The sequence below is a fragment of the Carcharodon carcharias genome, chromosome 14 (assembly GCF_017639515.1).
Source record: "Carcharodon carcharias isolate sCarCar2 chromosome 14, sCarCar2.pri, whole genome shotgun sequence".
NCBI lineage: Eukaryota > Metazoa > Chordata > Chondrichthyes > Lamniformes > Lamnidae > Carcharodon > Carcharodon carcharias.
In genome coordinates, this window is record NC_054480.1 from 106,762,804 (window position 1) to 106,778,879 (window position 16,076).

General features: G+C 44.7%; 1 protein-coding gene across 6 annotated transcripts in view; it reads right to left on the bottom strand.

The window, feature by feature from the left end:
* The window catches only part of LOC121286718 (receptor-type tyrosine-protein phosphatase delta-like), a 471,126-nt gene that overhangs the window by 313,328 nt on the left and 141,722 nt on the right, over positions 1-16,076 (bottom strand). For all 6 annotated transcript variants that reach the window (XM_041203736.1, XM_041203735.1, XM_041203734.1 and 3 more), the window contains one exon: positions 13,241-13,410. In XM_041203736.1, coding sequence (XP_041059670.1) covers positions 13,241-13,325 — 85 coding nt within the window. In that variant the 5' untranslated portion in view covers positions 13,326-13,410. The remainder of the gene's footprint in view (positions 1-13,240; positions 13,411-16,076) is intronic.

The following is a 16,076-nucleotide window of genomic DNA, read 5'->3' on the forward strand; positions in this document are numbered from 1 at the left end:
GGAAATATCCAAACATTCATCCCCTGTCCCTCATTTCAATCCTGACTCTAAGATGCTCGCTGTGAGGACTGAGGCACATCAGCAGTAGGCCAGTGCATCAACTTTGGCAGCATTAATTAGCTCTGAAATGACCTGACTGAACAAAATCCTTCAGCAATGTGTGGAGAAATCATTTGGCAACAAGCAAAATCTCTTTAGCTAACACAGGTGGGTTATTGGACTCCCAGGATTGCCTAAAGACTTCAAAATATTTGCTCTCTCTGTTATTCCGATAGCGGATTTCCCATTTGGTAGTTGGGGCAATGGGAGCTATTCCCTGTCAATGCTGAACTCAGCAGGGATTGGCTGAGTGGGCATCTAGGAGCTACTGCCTCATTCATCAGAGATTTAGGCAGCATTTGAAATCTGCACCCTTTCTCTGGGTCTGCTCCAATAGTCATTCTAACAGCTTAAAGCAAACCCTCAATGCCAAGGAGTGTTCAGAGCTTAACGCATCTCCTTCTCTCACCCCCAACAAACCCCCACCACTTCCTAATAACCACAACACAAACTGCTATCCAACCACAGGAACACTCCAAAACAAATGGAAGTCCCATTCCTCTGTGTGGTCAAGACTGCAACACCCTGCCACCTTGTCTGAGTGTAAATATCCATTGTTTTGACCACAGAAGGCATCGCAGCCAAGCCCAGATCAACCCTCACTGGCCCTCCCTACCCCAGGGAGTGCTGAATTCAACTGCTGCCCCCACAACTGAGGTCAGCCAATGGGTGGGATTGTCTGGCCCCGCCCAGCACCAGGATTGTCTAGTCCCACTGAAACTCAATGGGATTTTGGCCAGGCCATCGAATCTCCCGCGGTGGCTCCTACCACCAGGGGGTGGAAAATCCGGGCCAATATCTTTAACACATTAAGTTTGAATTCCTCACCTTTGACTGTGTCTTTAAACCACTCCATGGTCTTGCCCAACCTAACAGCCATTCTTCCCCGTTCTTCAAGTTCTTTGAGTCAGGGTTTTTGAAATCCTTCACCGACCCTGGGACTACCTTATCTTCACTGTGGTAGAGTGTTCAGTCACCTGAGCCCTACTCTCTGGATAATTTTCCCTGAAGTAATTAGTATCTCTACCTCTTGCTCCTCATTTAGAATTCTTCTCAAAGCCTCTGTTTCTGACTGCGACTTTCAATCGCCCTCCTAATATCTCCCACCATGGTATAGTAGCCATTTCCATGGTTTTTGTGAAATATATAGGAACTTTTTAAATTTTAAAGATTCTATATGAATCTGAGCTGTTTTTATTGTAACTAACCAGCTTATGCTTTTGCATTCACATAATCCTGTCAATCTCTAGGTCACTGACGGTTTCTCATAAATCCAACACGAAACAGGCAGTTATACTGAGACAATCTATAACACAAAGCGTGGGCTGTGAGGAATGATGGATGAGGAATCTTACATTAAATTTATGCCAAAAAGGTTTGCTTCAGCTAAATTTAGTGTATTTGTTCATGGACAGAGACTCGCGAGGGTATAAGAAAGCTTTGTCTCAAAGTTTCAGAATAATCTAAATAACTCAATCATAAAGTGTCAAACACAGATCAGCATCAAAATCCATCTTGTTCCACAGCTTCCCCGGCTTTTGAACAGCCAAACGCGACTTCTTGGGCAAGGAGATCATCTGTTTGCACATTCTAACCCTTTCATCCCTCTATGAAGGGATTGAGTGTCATGTATTCAAGTTCATTGATGGTACAAAGTTAGGAGAGAGAAAAAGGCTGCAGAGGAATTTGGGCAGGCTAAGTGATAGGTTGTCAATCCACCCGAAATGGCCAAGGGACTACCGGATTCGCCATCAGTCTCCCAGCTGCTATTAAAAGCAACTTGGGAGATTTTAAAGCAATAATTCTATGATTCTGTTTTGGAAGTTGTTGTCCCTGGCCGCAATCTAGTCCTGAACAGTGACAACTGCATTCTCAGCAGCCGCGCAGGTGCAGTGTGATACAAAAGAATGTAACTGACTGGACCACACACACATACTGTCCCTGTTTTTTGACCACCGGCACTGTCTGAGCCTTGAGTCGACCTCGAGAGAGACCAAGAGGGTTAATAACGAGTCGGGAGGTAAAGGAGCGAGGGATTGAATGAAGGGCGACTGTCTGAACTTTAACTGCCGCTGCCTGGAAAATCCATACCACCAGTAACCAGCCTAGGAAGATTTACATACAGCTGAAAGAAAAACCCGAGTCCCGAGGTAAGAGGGAGCGCTGCTGCTGGGCTAGAAAATTTGCACCGATTAAAAGGGCCTAAAAGAGTCTCATGTCTTAAGATTGTAATTGGCAAAGCTGCTGATTTAGCAACTTTTTGTTCGTGAAGTCACACTCATTTTGTTGAAAAAATGTTCAGCTTGCTGGGCGCTAGGGCCAAGGTGAAATGGCAGCGACAAAGTGGGAAATGATGACTAGGCCCTGCTCAAACCCTGGGCCTTTCTTCTGCCTGTAGCAGTCATTAAGGTTCAAGCGCATTACTTTAGCCCCAAAGAGACAGTGGACAGGAGTCTCTCCATTTTTTAATGCTGAGTGGTTTATTTGTTTTCTTGTAATCTTGGGACGCCAAACACAACTGGTGTTAAATGCCAGAGTTAAACATTTAAAAGACCCTGAGATGGTTGTTGATGGGAGAGAAAGGAGAAACCAAAAAAAGAGAAATAAATGTCAAAAAACACTGACTCTGGGAGAGTGGCCAAGGGAAGTGAGCTGGGGGGGTGGGTGAGAAAGTGGCCCCGTGAAGGAATTCACCCGCTTACTTCCACCGACGCCTCCCGGAATAGCTTCAGCCAGAGTTGGAAACCCTACAGAGTGAGGAAGAACATGAAAGACGGGATAAAACGTGGAGAAGTGTGAAGTTATCTACTTTGGTAGGAAAAACAGAAAAGCAGAATATTTTGTAAATGATGTTTGTATTCTGAGGGAGCTTGGTATCCTTGTACATGAATCACAGAAAGTTAACATTAAAGTGAGCAAGCAATCAGGAAAGCAAATGATATGTTGGCCTTTATAGCAAAAGGATTGGAATATACGAATAAATAAGTCTTAATGCAATAATATCTGGCCTTAGTGAGGCCACATCTAGAGTAGAGTTTTGGTCTCCTTACCTAAAGGAGGATATACTTGCCTTGGAGGGCATGCCACAAAGGTTCACTAAAAAGACTCTGGAATAAGGGACTGTCCCATGAGAATAGATTGGGTAGATTAAGTTTATATTCCCTAGAGTTTAGAAGAATGAGAGGTGATCATATAGAAACATAAATTTCATGAGAGGCGTGATGTGATAGATGCTGGTGCGATATTTTCTCAGGCTGGGGAGTCTCGGACTTGGGGTCACATTCTCAGAGTACGAGGTCAGCCATTTAGGGCTGAGATGAGGAGCAATTTTCTCACTTAAAGGGTTGTGAATCTTTGGAATTCTACCTAAATAGCTGTACATACTCAGTTGCTGAGCATATTCAAGACAGAGATAAATAGGTTTTTGGATACTAAGGGAATCAAAGGGAAAATGGAACCAGATAGAAGATCAGCCAGCATCGTAGTGAATGGTGGAGTAGGCTCGAAGGACTGAACGGCTTACTACTGCTCCTATTTCTTATGTTTTGCTCCAAGTCACATGCCACTCTGACTTGGAAATATATTGCTGGTCCTTCATTGTGGTTGGGTCAAAATCCTAGAACCTTCTTCTACCTGACAGCTCTGTGGGAGTACATACACCACATGAACTTTCTGCCTGCTTGGGTAGATGGAAATATCCCATGGCACTATTTTGAAGAACAGCAGGGAAGTTCTCCCTGATGTCCTGGCCACAATTTATCCCTCAATCAACATCACAGAAACAGATTATCTGATCATCATCACATTAATGTTTGTGGGAATTTACAGCGTGCATATGGGCTGCTGCTTTTCCTACATTACAACAGTGACCACACTTTTAAAAAGTATGTAACTGACTCTAAAGCACTTTGATTAATTCAGTGGCCACGAAAAGCACTATATAAATGCAAATCTTTTTTTCTTTTGCAGTGGTTCAAGAAGTGACTCACTACCACCGTCTCACGGGTAATTAGGGAAGGGCAATAAATGTTGGCCTTACCAGCGATGCTCACATTTTGTTAATGAATAGAGGGTAGTTTGTGAAATGCTTGTGTTGCAAAGATTCATGTGGTTGAAGTGTGCCACCATCAGAACCATCATGTGGTTGAAGTGTGCCACCATCAGAACCATCATGTGGTTGAAGTGTGCCACCATCAGAACCATCATGTGGTTGAAGTGTGCCACCATCAGAACCATCATGTGGTTGAAGTGTGCCACCATCAGAACCATCATGTGGTTGAAGTGTGCCACCATCAGAACCATCATGTGGTTGAAGTGTGCCACCATCAGAACCATCATGTGGTTGAAGTGTGCCACCATCAGAACCATCATGTGGTTGAAGTGTGCCACCATCAGAACCATCATGTGGTTGAAGTGTGCCACCATCAGAACCATCATGTGGTTGAAGTGTGCCACCATCAGAACCATCATGTGGTTGAAGTGTGCCACCATCAGAACCATCATGTGGTTGAAGTGTGCCACCATCAGAACCATCATGTGGTTGAAGTGTGCCACCATCAGAACCATCATGTGGTTGAAGTGTGCCACCATCAGAACCATCATGTGGTTGAAGTGTGCCACCATCAGAACCATCATGTGGTTGAAGTGTGCCACCATCAGAACCATCATGTGGTTGAAGTGTGCCACCATCAGAACCATCATGTGGTTGAAGTGTGCCACCATCAGAACTGAGTAACCACCCTCTCAACCTCATTTTCACTTCCTTCACCATCTATATCCTTATTGGATACCTCCTTACAGGACACATTATTTCTAGCTGAGCTGCAGACTCCCTCCCAAACTTTCCCTAATGGCTTCTAGAGACAATTAACTGTTTTTCTTCAAGGGGGAAGCAGAAGAGGCAGACAGATGGAGTCGGGTTCAGTCTAACTTGCTAGGCATAAAAATGGCCTTTTCCTTTTCTCAAACTATCCTACATCCAAATTGTTAATACCACATCTCTAAAAAAAAAAGCCTCACCTATTTTCTCTTCTCCTCAACCCTTCCTTCTTGCCAACATTGGTTTCTTGCTGGATTTCAATCACATGCTGCTCTGGGTACTTGTTCAATTGGCTGTTATTCATGTGTCAACTTGGACACTAAGAGGTATGTGGGGGTAGGGGACAGCAAGGCCAGAACCTTCTCATTCAAGGACCACGCACCCCTCGCAAGAGATGCCAAACTGCAAGCACCCTGACAGCTCTGTTTGTCTCTTCCCCAAGTTAGCTGGTTTCAAGCAGTGGTGCGCCGTTGAGGCCCAGTTGTCACCAAGGGTCAGATTAGGTAACATCACAGACTGGAGAGAAACCTGCACCCTTCCTGCTTCAGAGATTTCACTACTATACCACCGAGAAGCTACTTGCAGTTTTAATTCATTCCATAACACAGGGGAAGTGAATCTGCCCATTCGGTTTTGACCAGTTGATGCTTCAATGATTCCTGCATCCTCTTTGAGAAACTAGTGGAATTACTCAAGATTGACTTCTCCGTTCTTTATCTTTGTTTAATTTAATTAATTAGAAGTTGCAAGAGGTGACACAAATTAGGCCTCACACTCTTGCAAAGATGACTGATGATCCCACCAGGGGAGGTTTAACGGTGCTTGCATTTCAGAGGTTTACCTACTCCAGCTTTCAGAGAATTACAAATGTGTCAAAAGACTTGAACCCACACTATCTGACTTAAGAGAGTGCTACCCGTGAGCTAGTGCTGACACTATAGATATCGGGTGAAGGAGGGTGCAGAGCTAAGGCGGGGCAAAACCAGGAGGATCTAGAAATACACAATTCACTACAGACCCTGCTGTACTGAATTAATCAGTACAGGAGATTAAACATCAATGGAATAAGCCCCCTGAGACTCTTAGTATGTTTCCATTCCGCAGAAATATTCGGTAAAATGACTTGCCAGGTTAGTGTTATTATCTCTGTACAAGCATCACCTCGTAGTGCACGTTTTCAGTCAGGCTACAAGAATTCCCTGGAGAGCTCTCCATCTTAACCTTGCTGCAATGGCATGGGAGGACTTTTCGCGGTGTCTACCTTCAGTTGAGGCAGTGAACAGAGTTTCTATTCAGGTGGTGGGTAAAAATAATTTATGGCATGCCACTCAAAGAAGAGAGCAAGGAGTTCTCCCAGTGTTCTGACCAACATTCACACCACCACCAACCCCCTCAACTACTTTCACCCCCCCCCCCCCCACATTTGGGATCTCACTGTGCGCAAACAATGGTTGCTGCATACGCCTGAATAACACTTCAGGTAATCTACTGGGTAAAGGGGCTTTGAAATGTTTGAGATGCAATAGAATGCTGGATAAAAAGCTTGGGTAGCGCTATTGGCCCTAACTCTCCTGCTAGCGGAAGATCAGCCAGGGTTCCCACTCTTACGATTACTCAGCTGTGCTGATGTATTGAGGCAGGGATAGGCTCGAGTGTAGAGTCCTTTAGCTGATTATCCTGTTGGGAGCCACCATCAAAGCCTGCACGTGGATGAGGTACAGACAGCATTCGTCACCCATAGAGCGGCAGTGGAGAAAATCAACACCTTCAGGAATAGAAGTAAAAGAAGAATACCAGGTTGGGGTGAGGGGAGCGAGAAAGAATTGGATTGATTTTTTTTATATCTAGAAAGGAACAGCATGAAGAGTTATCAGCCACATTTGGCGCAGTCCCCGTCAATAACTAAAACAAACTTAGCAGCTGTCAGGAAGGGGATGTGCTCTGGAGCGTTTTGAAAGCAATTTAAGAAGCTGAAAAGGAAGGATGGAATCCCTGAGCTCCCTCATCAATACAAAAGAAACCCTATCTCTTGTGGCTAGCCGCGAGGTCATGGAAGAAAAAGTACAGCGTGTTCTGACCACAATTACGCTTGACAGGGACTGTGGACAAGACCGTGTTGGAAATGGGATACTCCATACGTGCCAGTTTCCACATTCTTCATTCTTGTAATTTGATGCAAGAGGCCACTCTTTGTTAGTCAGCAAATTTGCAACAGGGGTCAATTTTATCAATCCCATCCTCCCATGGGAAGCCATAAGAGATGCAAACAGGTCAGAGAGTCAGCATCACTGTGTTATAGCCGGTTTCCAACCCCTGGTCCCTTTCCTGCCAGGAATCGGTGCACTTTTCCTACAATCTCACTCAGCTCTGCTCATCCATCAAACCGCCTCTCCCCCCCAGCCTTCCTCTCTTTCATCCTGTCAAATTCTGAACCATTGTTCTCCCCTTCAGATCCTGATATTAATGCCAAACTAGCGACAAACTTTAGGCAGCTTTGTGTCACGGAATGTCAGCCGCTAAGAACTGGGTGAAGTCCGCTCAAAGCGATTTTAATTTGGACCTTTTGTGGTAGCTGAGGAAAGAGACTTTCATTCCAGTATTCAGGGTTGGACTATAGCCCAGCATTTGGTCAGCATACTGGCCCATTGTGCCTGCCAGGCAAAAAAAAAGCCAGTACTGCAGAATTAAGAACGTTATAACATAGGTGTGTTTAAAAATTGTTTATCAGAATGGTTCCAAGGATGAGAAACTTCAGTTACATGGATAGAATGGGGAAGCTGGGGCTCTTTTCTTTGGAGAGAGGGAGCCTGAGAGGAGATTTGATGGAGGCGTTCAAAATCATGAGGGGCCTGGACAGAATAAACTGTTCCCACTGGTGGAAGGATCGAGAACAAGAGAGCACAGATTTAAAGTAATTGGCAAAAGAAGCAAAAGCGATATGAGAAAAAACTTTTTCACACAGTGAGTGGTTTGGGTCTGGAATGCACTGCCTGAGAGTGTGGTGGAGGCAGGTGCAATTGAGGCATTCAAAAGGGGATTAGCTGATTATTTAAAAGGAAAAGCATCTGCAGAGTTACAGGGAGAAGGCAGGATAATAGAACTGGGTGAGATGTTTATTCGGAGAGTTGGTGCAAACATGATGGGCTGAATGGCCTCTTTATGCACTGTAACAATTCTGTGATTCGGTCTTCATGTCAGATGACTGTATGTCAAATGCAGATCAAGGTGTATATACTTTTAAATACAAACACACAATCATGAATGTGAGAACGTTACCTTCATCCAGTGTGGCACCCTGTACATCCACACCCACCGTTTACCCATCCCTGAGCCATACAATGTCCTGGGAAAATCATGGCAAACTCAACGCAGGAATAAAATCTGCAGCTAATTCAGATTACTGGGAAATCTCTAAATACCAAAAGCAATCAATCAAAGCTCATGGGCATGGTTAATAAATCAATATTGCCAGAACCTCATTCCATGGTATGCTTCATTCACTGAACCAGAAATGCAGGATGCTGAACCAGTCATAAATCCTATGACACATGCACCAAATACTATGGATTCTGGGATGCTGGAGGTCCACTGGGGTGTTTCACACTCATGAAATCCAACAAAAAGTCACTCGTCATGCAACACCTTCAGCACCATCCTTACATTTTTCTGTCCATAGCACCAAGAATAAATTGGTGTAAAAGTGCGGCAGCCAGGTGAATGGCACCTGTGCCATTGGAAACATGGCGGGCTGGATCTTGTGGAAGTGAAGGGGATCTCAACTGCCGGCTGGAGAGCCAGTGAGAACCACGCCTTGTCTCGTTTCGAGATGTCCGCTGCAACTTCTTCCACTCAGGCACTTAACAGGCCAGTGGCAGGCTTTCCCCGGGGATGGAATTCTCACCTGCTGAGAACTGCCAGCCAATCAGAAGCCAGAAGCTCTATTGAACAGTAGCATCGCCAGATAGGCCACGGCTGCTGCAGGTATGACGCCCACCCAAGGCCTAGGATCGTCCCAGGCCAAAGGTGAATGGTGGTGAGAGGGGGATCACAGGGTGGAGGTCACAGGGGAAGGAGGGGTGGGGGAGGGGGTTCAGCAGCGGGAGTAGGGAGGTGGTTCTCAATGGGTCCCCCCTTCCCAATACCAGGTACCTCGATCAGACAGAGTGCCTTAGAATGAGGGCCACTTCGTGGAGTCAGCAAGCACCCGTGCAAGGGTTTGCTTGTTATGCTTCTCACATGGCAAGCTCCTACCCACCACTGGGATAATATCAGGGGCAATGGGATGAGTCCCTTAAGAAGGTATTAATTGCTCACTTAAAAGCTTCAACTGGCAGTGAGGCGGGAAGGTGTCCATAGGCCTTCCTATCACGGGGCAAATTGAATGAAGGAGGGAAGGTGGCAGGGTCCCCACCCACCTACCCCTCTCCACCACCAAACTCGCCATGGGGGAAAGGCACAAGATTCCACCCAGCATTTCACCACCATCCCCCTCGCCAACCCCCTCACATTTTGGAAAGTCCCAGATTCAAGCACTGGCAGATGCTCAGTTGTTCAGTTGTATCTGGAGCAGAAGAACGGGGGCTACAAGTGACTTGAATCAGCATATGAAGTCTCTATGGACCTTTAAAAATGGTAGGTTGGACCCAGATGTGGAAATGGGCATCCCATTTCCAACCAGTTTTTTCTGACAGGGGAAGGGGTGGGGCGTGATTCACACAGAAGGGAAACCCAAACTCAGCAAACCCTTTGAACATAGTGCTAACTTCAAATTGACCCTATTTTGCCTGTGGCAAGGGCCTTGATCCACAGTCATGGATTGATGCAGTCGACCTAAGTGTTCTTAAAGGCAGGATAAGGTCTGTATAATGACATGATCTGAAGTTTTTTAAATGCCCCGCTCTTCAAACTTTAAAAAAAACAGGCCCCAGCTGTCAGAGTTAAAAAAAACCCTGCTAGACCACTTTGATTGATAGACATAGGTTAAAAAACAAGATAGCACGTTGTTGTGCAGTTTCAGCCATAACAGCTATCATTATTTCATTATGAGAGTTTGGCTGAGTTTCAAAAGCTACCATTATCTCACCTCCGTTCACGGTTTGGTTGACTACTTAAAGAGGCTGTTAAAGGATTAGCTGTCTTTGATGTAGGATCTGAATAGATGTTTCCTCATTTTTATAAGAAATTAACTACTTGAGGAGATTTAAAAGCTTTGAATGGGAGTTTTTTCACTATCAAGTGTTTTTTTTATTCATTCACAGGATGTGGGCATCACTGGCTGGGCCAGCATTTATTGCCCATCTTTAATTACACTTGAGAAAAAGTGATGATGAACAGCCTTCTTGAACCGCTGAAGTCCATGTGGTGTAAGTACACCCACAGTGCTGTTAGGGAGGGAGTTCCAGGATTTTGACCCAGCGACAGTGAAGGAATGGCGATATATTTCCAAGTCAGGATGGTGAGTGGCTTGGAGGGGAACTTCAAGGTGGTGGTGTTCCCATGTATCTGCTGCCCTTTCCTTCTAGATGGTAGTTCATCGTGGGTTTGGAAGCTGCTGTCTAAGAAGGCTTGGTGAGTTCCTGCACTGCATGTTGTAGATGATACACACTGCTGCCACTGTTCATTGGTGGTGGAGAGAGTGAATGTTTGTGGATGGGGTGCCAATCAAGCAGGCTGCTTTGTCCTGGATGGTGTCCAGCTTCTTGAGTGTTGTTGGAGCTTCATCCAGGCAAGTGGTGAGTACTCCATTACAGTCCTGACTTGTGCCTTGTAGATGGCGGACAGGCTTTGGGGAGTCAGGAGGTTGCAGTTGGCTTCCTAGCCTCTGACCATAGTATTTATATGGCTAGTCCAGTTCAGTTTCTGGTCAATGGTAACCCCCAGGATCTTGATAGTGGGGGATTCAGAGATGGTAATGCCATTGAATGCCATGGGGCAATTGTTAGATTTTCTCTTGTTGGAGATATTCATTGCCTGACACTTGTGTGGCATGAATGTTAATTGCCACTTGTCAGCCCAAGCCTGGATATTGTCCAGGTCTTGCTGCATTTGGACATGGACTGCTTCAGTATATGTGGAGTCGCTAGTGGTGCTGAACATTGTGCAACCATCAGTGAACATTCCCATTTCTGACTTTGTGATGGAAGGAAGGTCTTTGATGAAGCAGCTGAAGATGATTGGGCCGAGGACACTACCCTGAGGAACTCCTATAGTGATATCCTGGAATTGAGATGATTAACTTCCAACAACCACAACCATCTTCCTTTGTGCTTGATTTGACTCCAACCAGCGGAGAGTTTTCCCAATTCCCATTGACTCCAGATTTGCTAGGGCATCTTGATGCCGCACTCGGTCAAATGATGACTTTATGTCAAGGACAGTCACTCTCACCTCACCTCTGGAGTTCAGCTCTTTTGTCCATGTTTGAACCAAGGTTGTAATGAGGTCAGGAGCTGAGTGGCCCTGGTGGAACCCAAACTGTGTAGGAGTGAGAGCTGTATTAGATTGTTAGAAGTTTATTTGCTTTTCACCTCCACATGGCCTATAAGGTCTGCCCATGGTGAATACTGGGTGAGTGGCTATGGAGGTGGCATGGAGAGTATGAGGGGTCATGGTGGGGTGGTGCAGTCATGAGCTGCAATGAGTTGGCATGGAGGGAATGAATGGCTTGGAAAGGGGATGTGTGTGCGGAGGTGAGAGGGTGTGAGGGTTGAGGGCTTACAACTACTAAAACAGCCTCAGCACTCACCCAACCCCATGGCCACCTACAATATGCTTCTGGGGCACAACTCTACCTCGCAGCTGTCCACAGCGACCCCCCCGCCCACCCCACCCCATCTACCGAGCTAAAATTGCGCATATCAGGATATGGGGTGGGTTCAACGAGACGGGAAATTTTCCAACTCAAGCTACCCATCTTGGTTGCCAAAATCTGGCCCCTGGAGATGAATCTTGAATCACGGTACAGTCCAAGGCAATCTGGCAAGGTTGGCAAATTTACTCCTGGGAGTTGGGGTGGTGGGGGGAATAGGAGGGATTTTAAAACCATCAGGCCTTCTGCAAGCAAACTATGCACCCAGATGTAGGGCTCCCAAGCCAAGCAAACAAAGATAAAAGAACAGCAAAATGATGGGAAAAAAGTGAGAAATTTATCTAACTTAGCTAATGCTGGAAAGAAAAAGCTTTTTTGTCAAAGCTTTTCATCTTGCACTCATCAGGCCAATTCACAAAAAAATATCATTCACAAGAAAACACCAATGTCAGGGGAAACAGCATGTTTATACTGCATGAGAAGCTACTGGAAGCTACATATATTAATAGACATGTCCCTGTTCTTTGCAGACAGAAAGAACATGGACACACATTGTGCCTGTTTCATCTAAACAAAATAATTGACAGCCATTCACTGGTACATGCCCCAGCGCAATGTCTTGACCAATCAGAGTCAAGCTGCCTAGTTCAAATATCAAATAATGCTTGGCAGTTAACTATTAGTCACCATCCACTGGTGTATTATCCATGGCAAAGCCTCTATCAAAGTCCACTTGCCAACCAATCAACACTCTCTTCTCATACAGTATAAATATGCTATTTTCCCTGACATTGGTATTTTCTTGCAAATTGTCCTGATGAGTGCAAGATGAAAAGTTTCAATAAAAAAAGGTTCTTTTTCAGCAATTCTCAAGTTCTGCATTACCAAATATCTATAAGTTAGCTAAGTTAACTTGAGGGAAAATTTGGGAGTTTCAGTCATAGCAAGGAGGATCCAGACACTGGATCCCAATCTGAGCAAGTAGGGCTATGTCTCCATTTCTTCAAGGCAGTGTGTTGTTTTGACACCAAGTTAGGGAGTCATTTTTCGGCTTTGAGCAAAGGTTAAAGGCAACGCGCCTTGCTCCGCAATTGGCAAATCCCACAAAAATGTGTTTGATGAGCTAGTAGGTGAAGATAGTGCCCAATGTAGGATTACGCCACACAGACCAGAAGTCACTGGCTTTGATTCTCAGTTGAGCTGTTGGCTGATCTTGCCAGGGTGAGGTCCAGGATGGCAGATAGCACCCATGGATCCTTACGTCAACTAGAATCAGAACCCCCAAAGGAAGAAAGCAGGGAACACAGGAACAGGAGTAGGCCATTCAGTTCCTTGAGCCAGTTTCACCATTCAATTAGAATTGGAATAAATGGATATGAGACACGCTTATCACACTTTGAAAAGACAAGATGATTCTGATGTGATATTCAGCCACGTCTTTTTTCTTTCTACATCGCCCTGTTGATCGCTTGGATTGGTATCACCACAAGTTTCAACAAATAGGAAAAGCTTACCTTGAATAGTGGAGTCAGCCAGCACCAAGGACAAGGCCATTGCAAAGACAACCGGAGGCATCATCAAGTAACTTGGTAACAGCATCCTTGGCAATGACCTTTAACACTGGCCTGGAAGCCGAGGCCTGTACCAGCGTAACAGTCGTCTTCAGTTAGGATTCACTTCAAGTCTGGAAAGAGAGAACAGAAGGAAAAAAAAAAAATCAAGATTTAAATTGTGCACGTTTTAGGCCAAATTGCCCATTAAAAGTCTTGATTTTATCCAATGGGATATTGTTTTTCAATTTAAGCTGATTGGGGCCAAGTGACACTGTACTCCAGGTGTTGGCCTGTCAATTCAGGGAGCTGGGACCATAACTAGTCCTTGCTAATGGCCCCTTACTCTCCCAGCTGTAAGAGTCCTAAGTGAAAGGAATTTTGACAGAGTCCACCCACTTTCTAGTGGACAAGGGCCACAGAACAAAAATCTCAATATTGTGACATTAAATTGCCATCATCCCTCACACAAGTCTTGGGTATAACATGCATGTACAACATTGGCACAGTAGGGGCTATTATTCTGAACAAGATGTTTAGAGACACATGACTGGTGCAGGGTTAAGGGAGTTCAGCGCTTTTCCAGAATACAAAAATTTTTATTTGCTCAGATTGCTATACTCTGTGCCCGGGCAATCAGCAGGGGCTTGGAGTGCAGCAGAGAACTGACTATCCTTCCCCAAGAAAAGTCACATTTTTCTTTGAAATAAAACACTTCTACATTGGGGCATTAAGCCAAATTAAAAAAGGCCTCAGGTTTGATACGCGGTGCATAACAAATATTGATAGGGCTCATGCTCCCTATCTAGTAATTTCCGATGGAAAAAGCATGTGTGCAGATGGTTCCTGATGAAGGATTAGGGCTCAACTATGACATCCCCTATTGCCATCACTCACTGGGTATGAACATGAAGATTGGGCACTTGGAAGGGTGGAAAGGGGGAAAGCACCATTTTTGGACCTGTAACATAACATGAGTCTGCACCTTCTGATGGGTGAGGGAGAAAGAATATGCAAAGCTGTGGCATCCTTCCTGAAAACAACTATATTCACATCTGGTAGGCAACTGCCTGAGACAGGATCAATAGAAATCGCATAGTAAGGTTAATACTGCAGCTGATATGAGAAGGAGCCTGTTCTATAAAAACTTCGTGTTTTATAAATCCTTTCCTCTAATTCAATTGTGAGATATAATTTCTAATATTTTTCCATTACAGCTTGTAAGAGAGACAGTTGGCTTCTGTGTAGAACACACCAGTCACATTGAATAAAAGCCAACAAAGAATAATGGCCGATTGAATGGTTTAACCATAACTACATGAATAAAAAACGCTAAACACAGGTTGCCAGCTCTCTCCTTCGACCATCTTTGCGGTTACTCATGAGGTCAAAATGCAGAATCGTATCCATTCAGTGAATGGATAGATAAATAATCTGGCTGATTCAGCACAGTTTCAGATTCAGGTCCAGAATCTTTCATTGTCATTTATCCTCCCATCACAATAATGACTAAAATCTAATAATAACAACCTCCCCAAGTAGAAGTCTGGACAGACTCCTGTGGTCACATGCTTAACAATACTTGGTGCAACTGCCAAACCTGGGTAAATGAGGCAATGGTCTCATTTATCAGGAACATATTCTGAAAAGCCAAAATGCATATCCAAATATTAGATTTGTCTATATCAAGGCGAGAATGCCCTGTATCCAACATAGAATCATCAGCCCATTTCCTATTTGATGTAGAAAGATGGGAATATTCAGCCACAAGAACCTGCTCCATCATTCATTTACATCATGGCTGATCTGCACCTCAACTCCATTTACCTACTTCAGCTCCATATCTCTTTTGGGGCAGAGGATTCCAGATTTCCACTAAACTGCTTCCCAATTTCCAGCTAAATAGTTACTTTAAGACTATATCTCCACAGTCTTGATTCCTCCATGAGAGGAAATAGTTTCTAAGTAATGAATTGTGAGAAGAGTTTTACAGAGAATTATACAGAATAGACAGTACAGAATTACTGTTTGGCCCAACCAGTCCATGTCGGTGTTAATGCTGCAATTGAGTCTCTCCTCATCTTCCTGGGATTCCTGGGATGGTGAGATTGTCTTATGAGAGGGGATTGAGGAAACTGAGCCTCTATTCTCTAGAGATTCAAAGAATGCAAGGTGATCTCATTGAAACTTACAAAATTCTTACAGGGCGTGACAGGGTAGATGTGGATAAGATTTTCCCCTGGCTGGTGCGTCTAGAACCAGAGGACACAGCCTCAGAGTCAAGCAGGCCATTTAAGACTGAGGTGAGGAGGAATTTCTTCACTCAAAGGGTGGTGAATCTTTGGAATTCTCTATTGCAGAGGGCTGTGGAAGCTCAATCATTGAGCATGTTCAAGACAGAAATTGATAGATTTCTGGAAACTAATGACATCCAGGGATATGGGGATAGTGGGGAAAACTGGTGTAGAGGTAGATGATCAACCATGATCTGTTTGAATGGCATAGCAGGCTCGATGGACCAAATAGCCTACACTGCTCCTATGTCCTACGTTCCTACATTCCTCATCTAACTCTATCAGCACAACTCTCTATTCCTTTCTCCCTCACATGCTTATCTAGCTTCCCATTAAATGCGTCTATGCTATTTGCCTCAGCTTCTCTCGATGGTAGTGAGTTCCATATTACCACCACTTTGGGTAAAGAAGCTTCTTCAGAATTCTCTATTTGATATCTTGGTGACTCTCTTGTATAGGGGGAGGTGGGGTGGGTGGAGAGGTGCAGATATCTCAGTTGGCTAGAT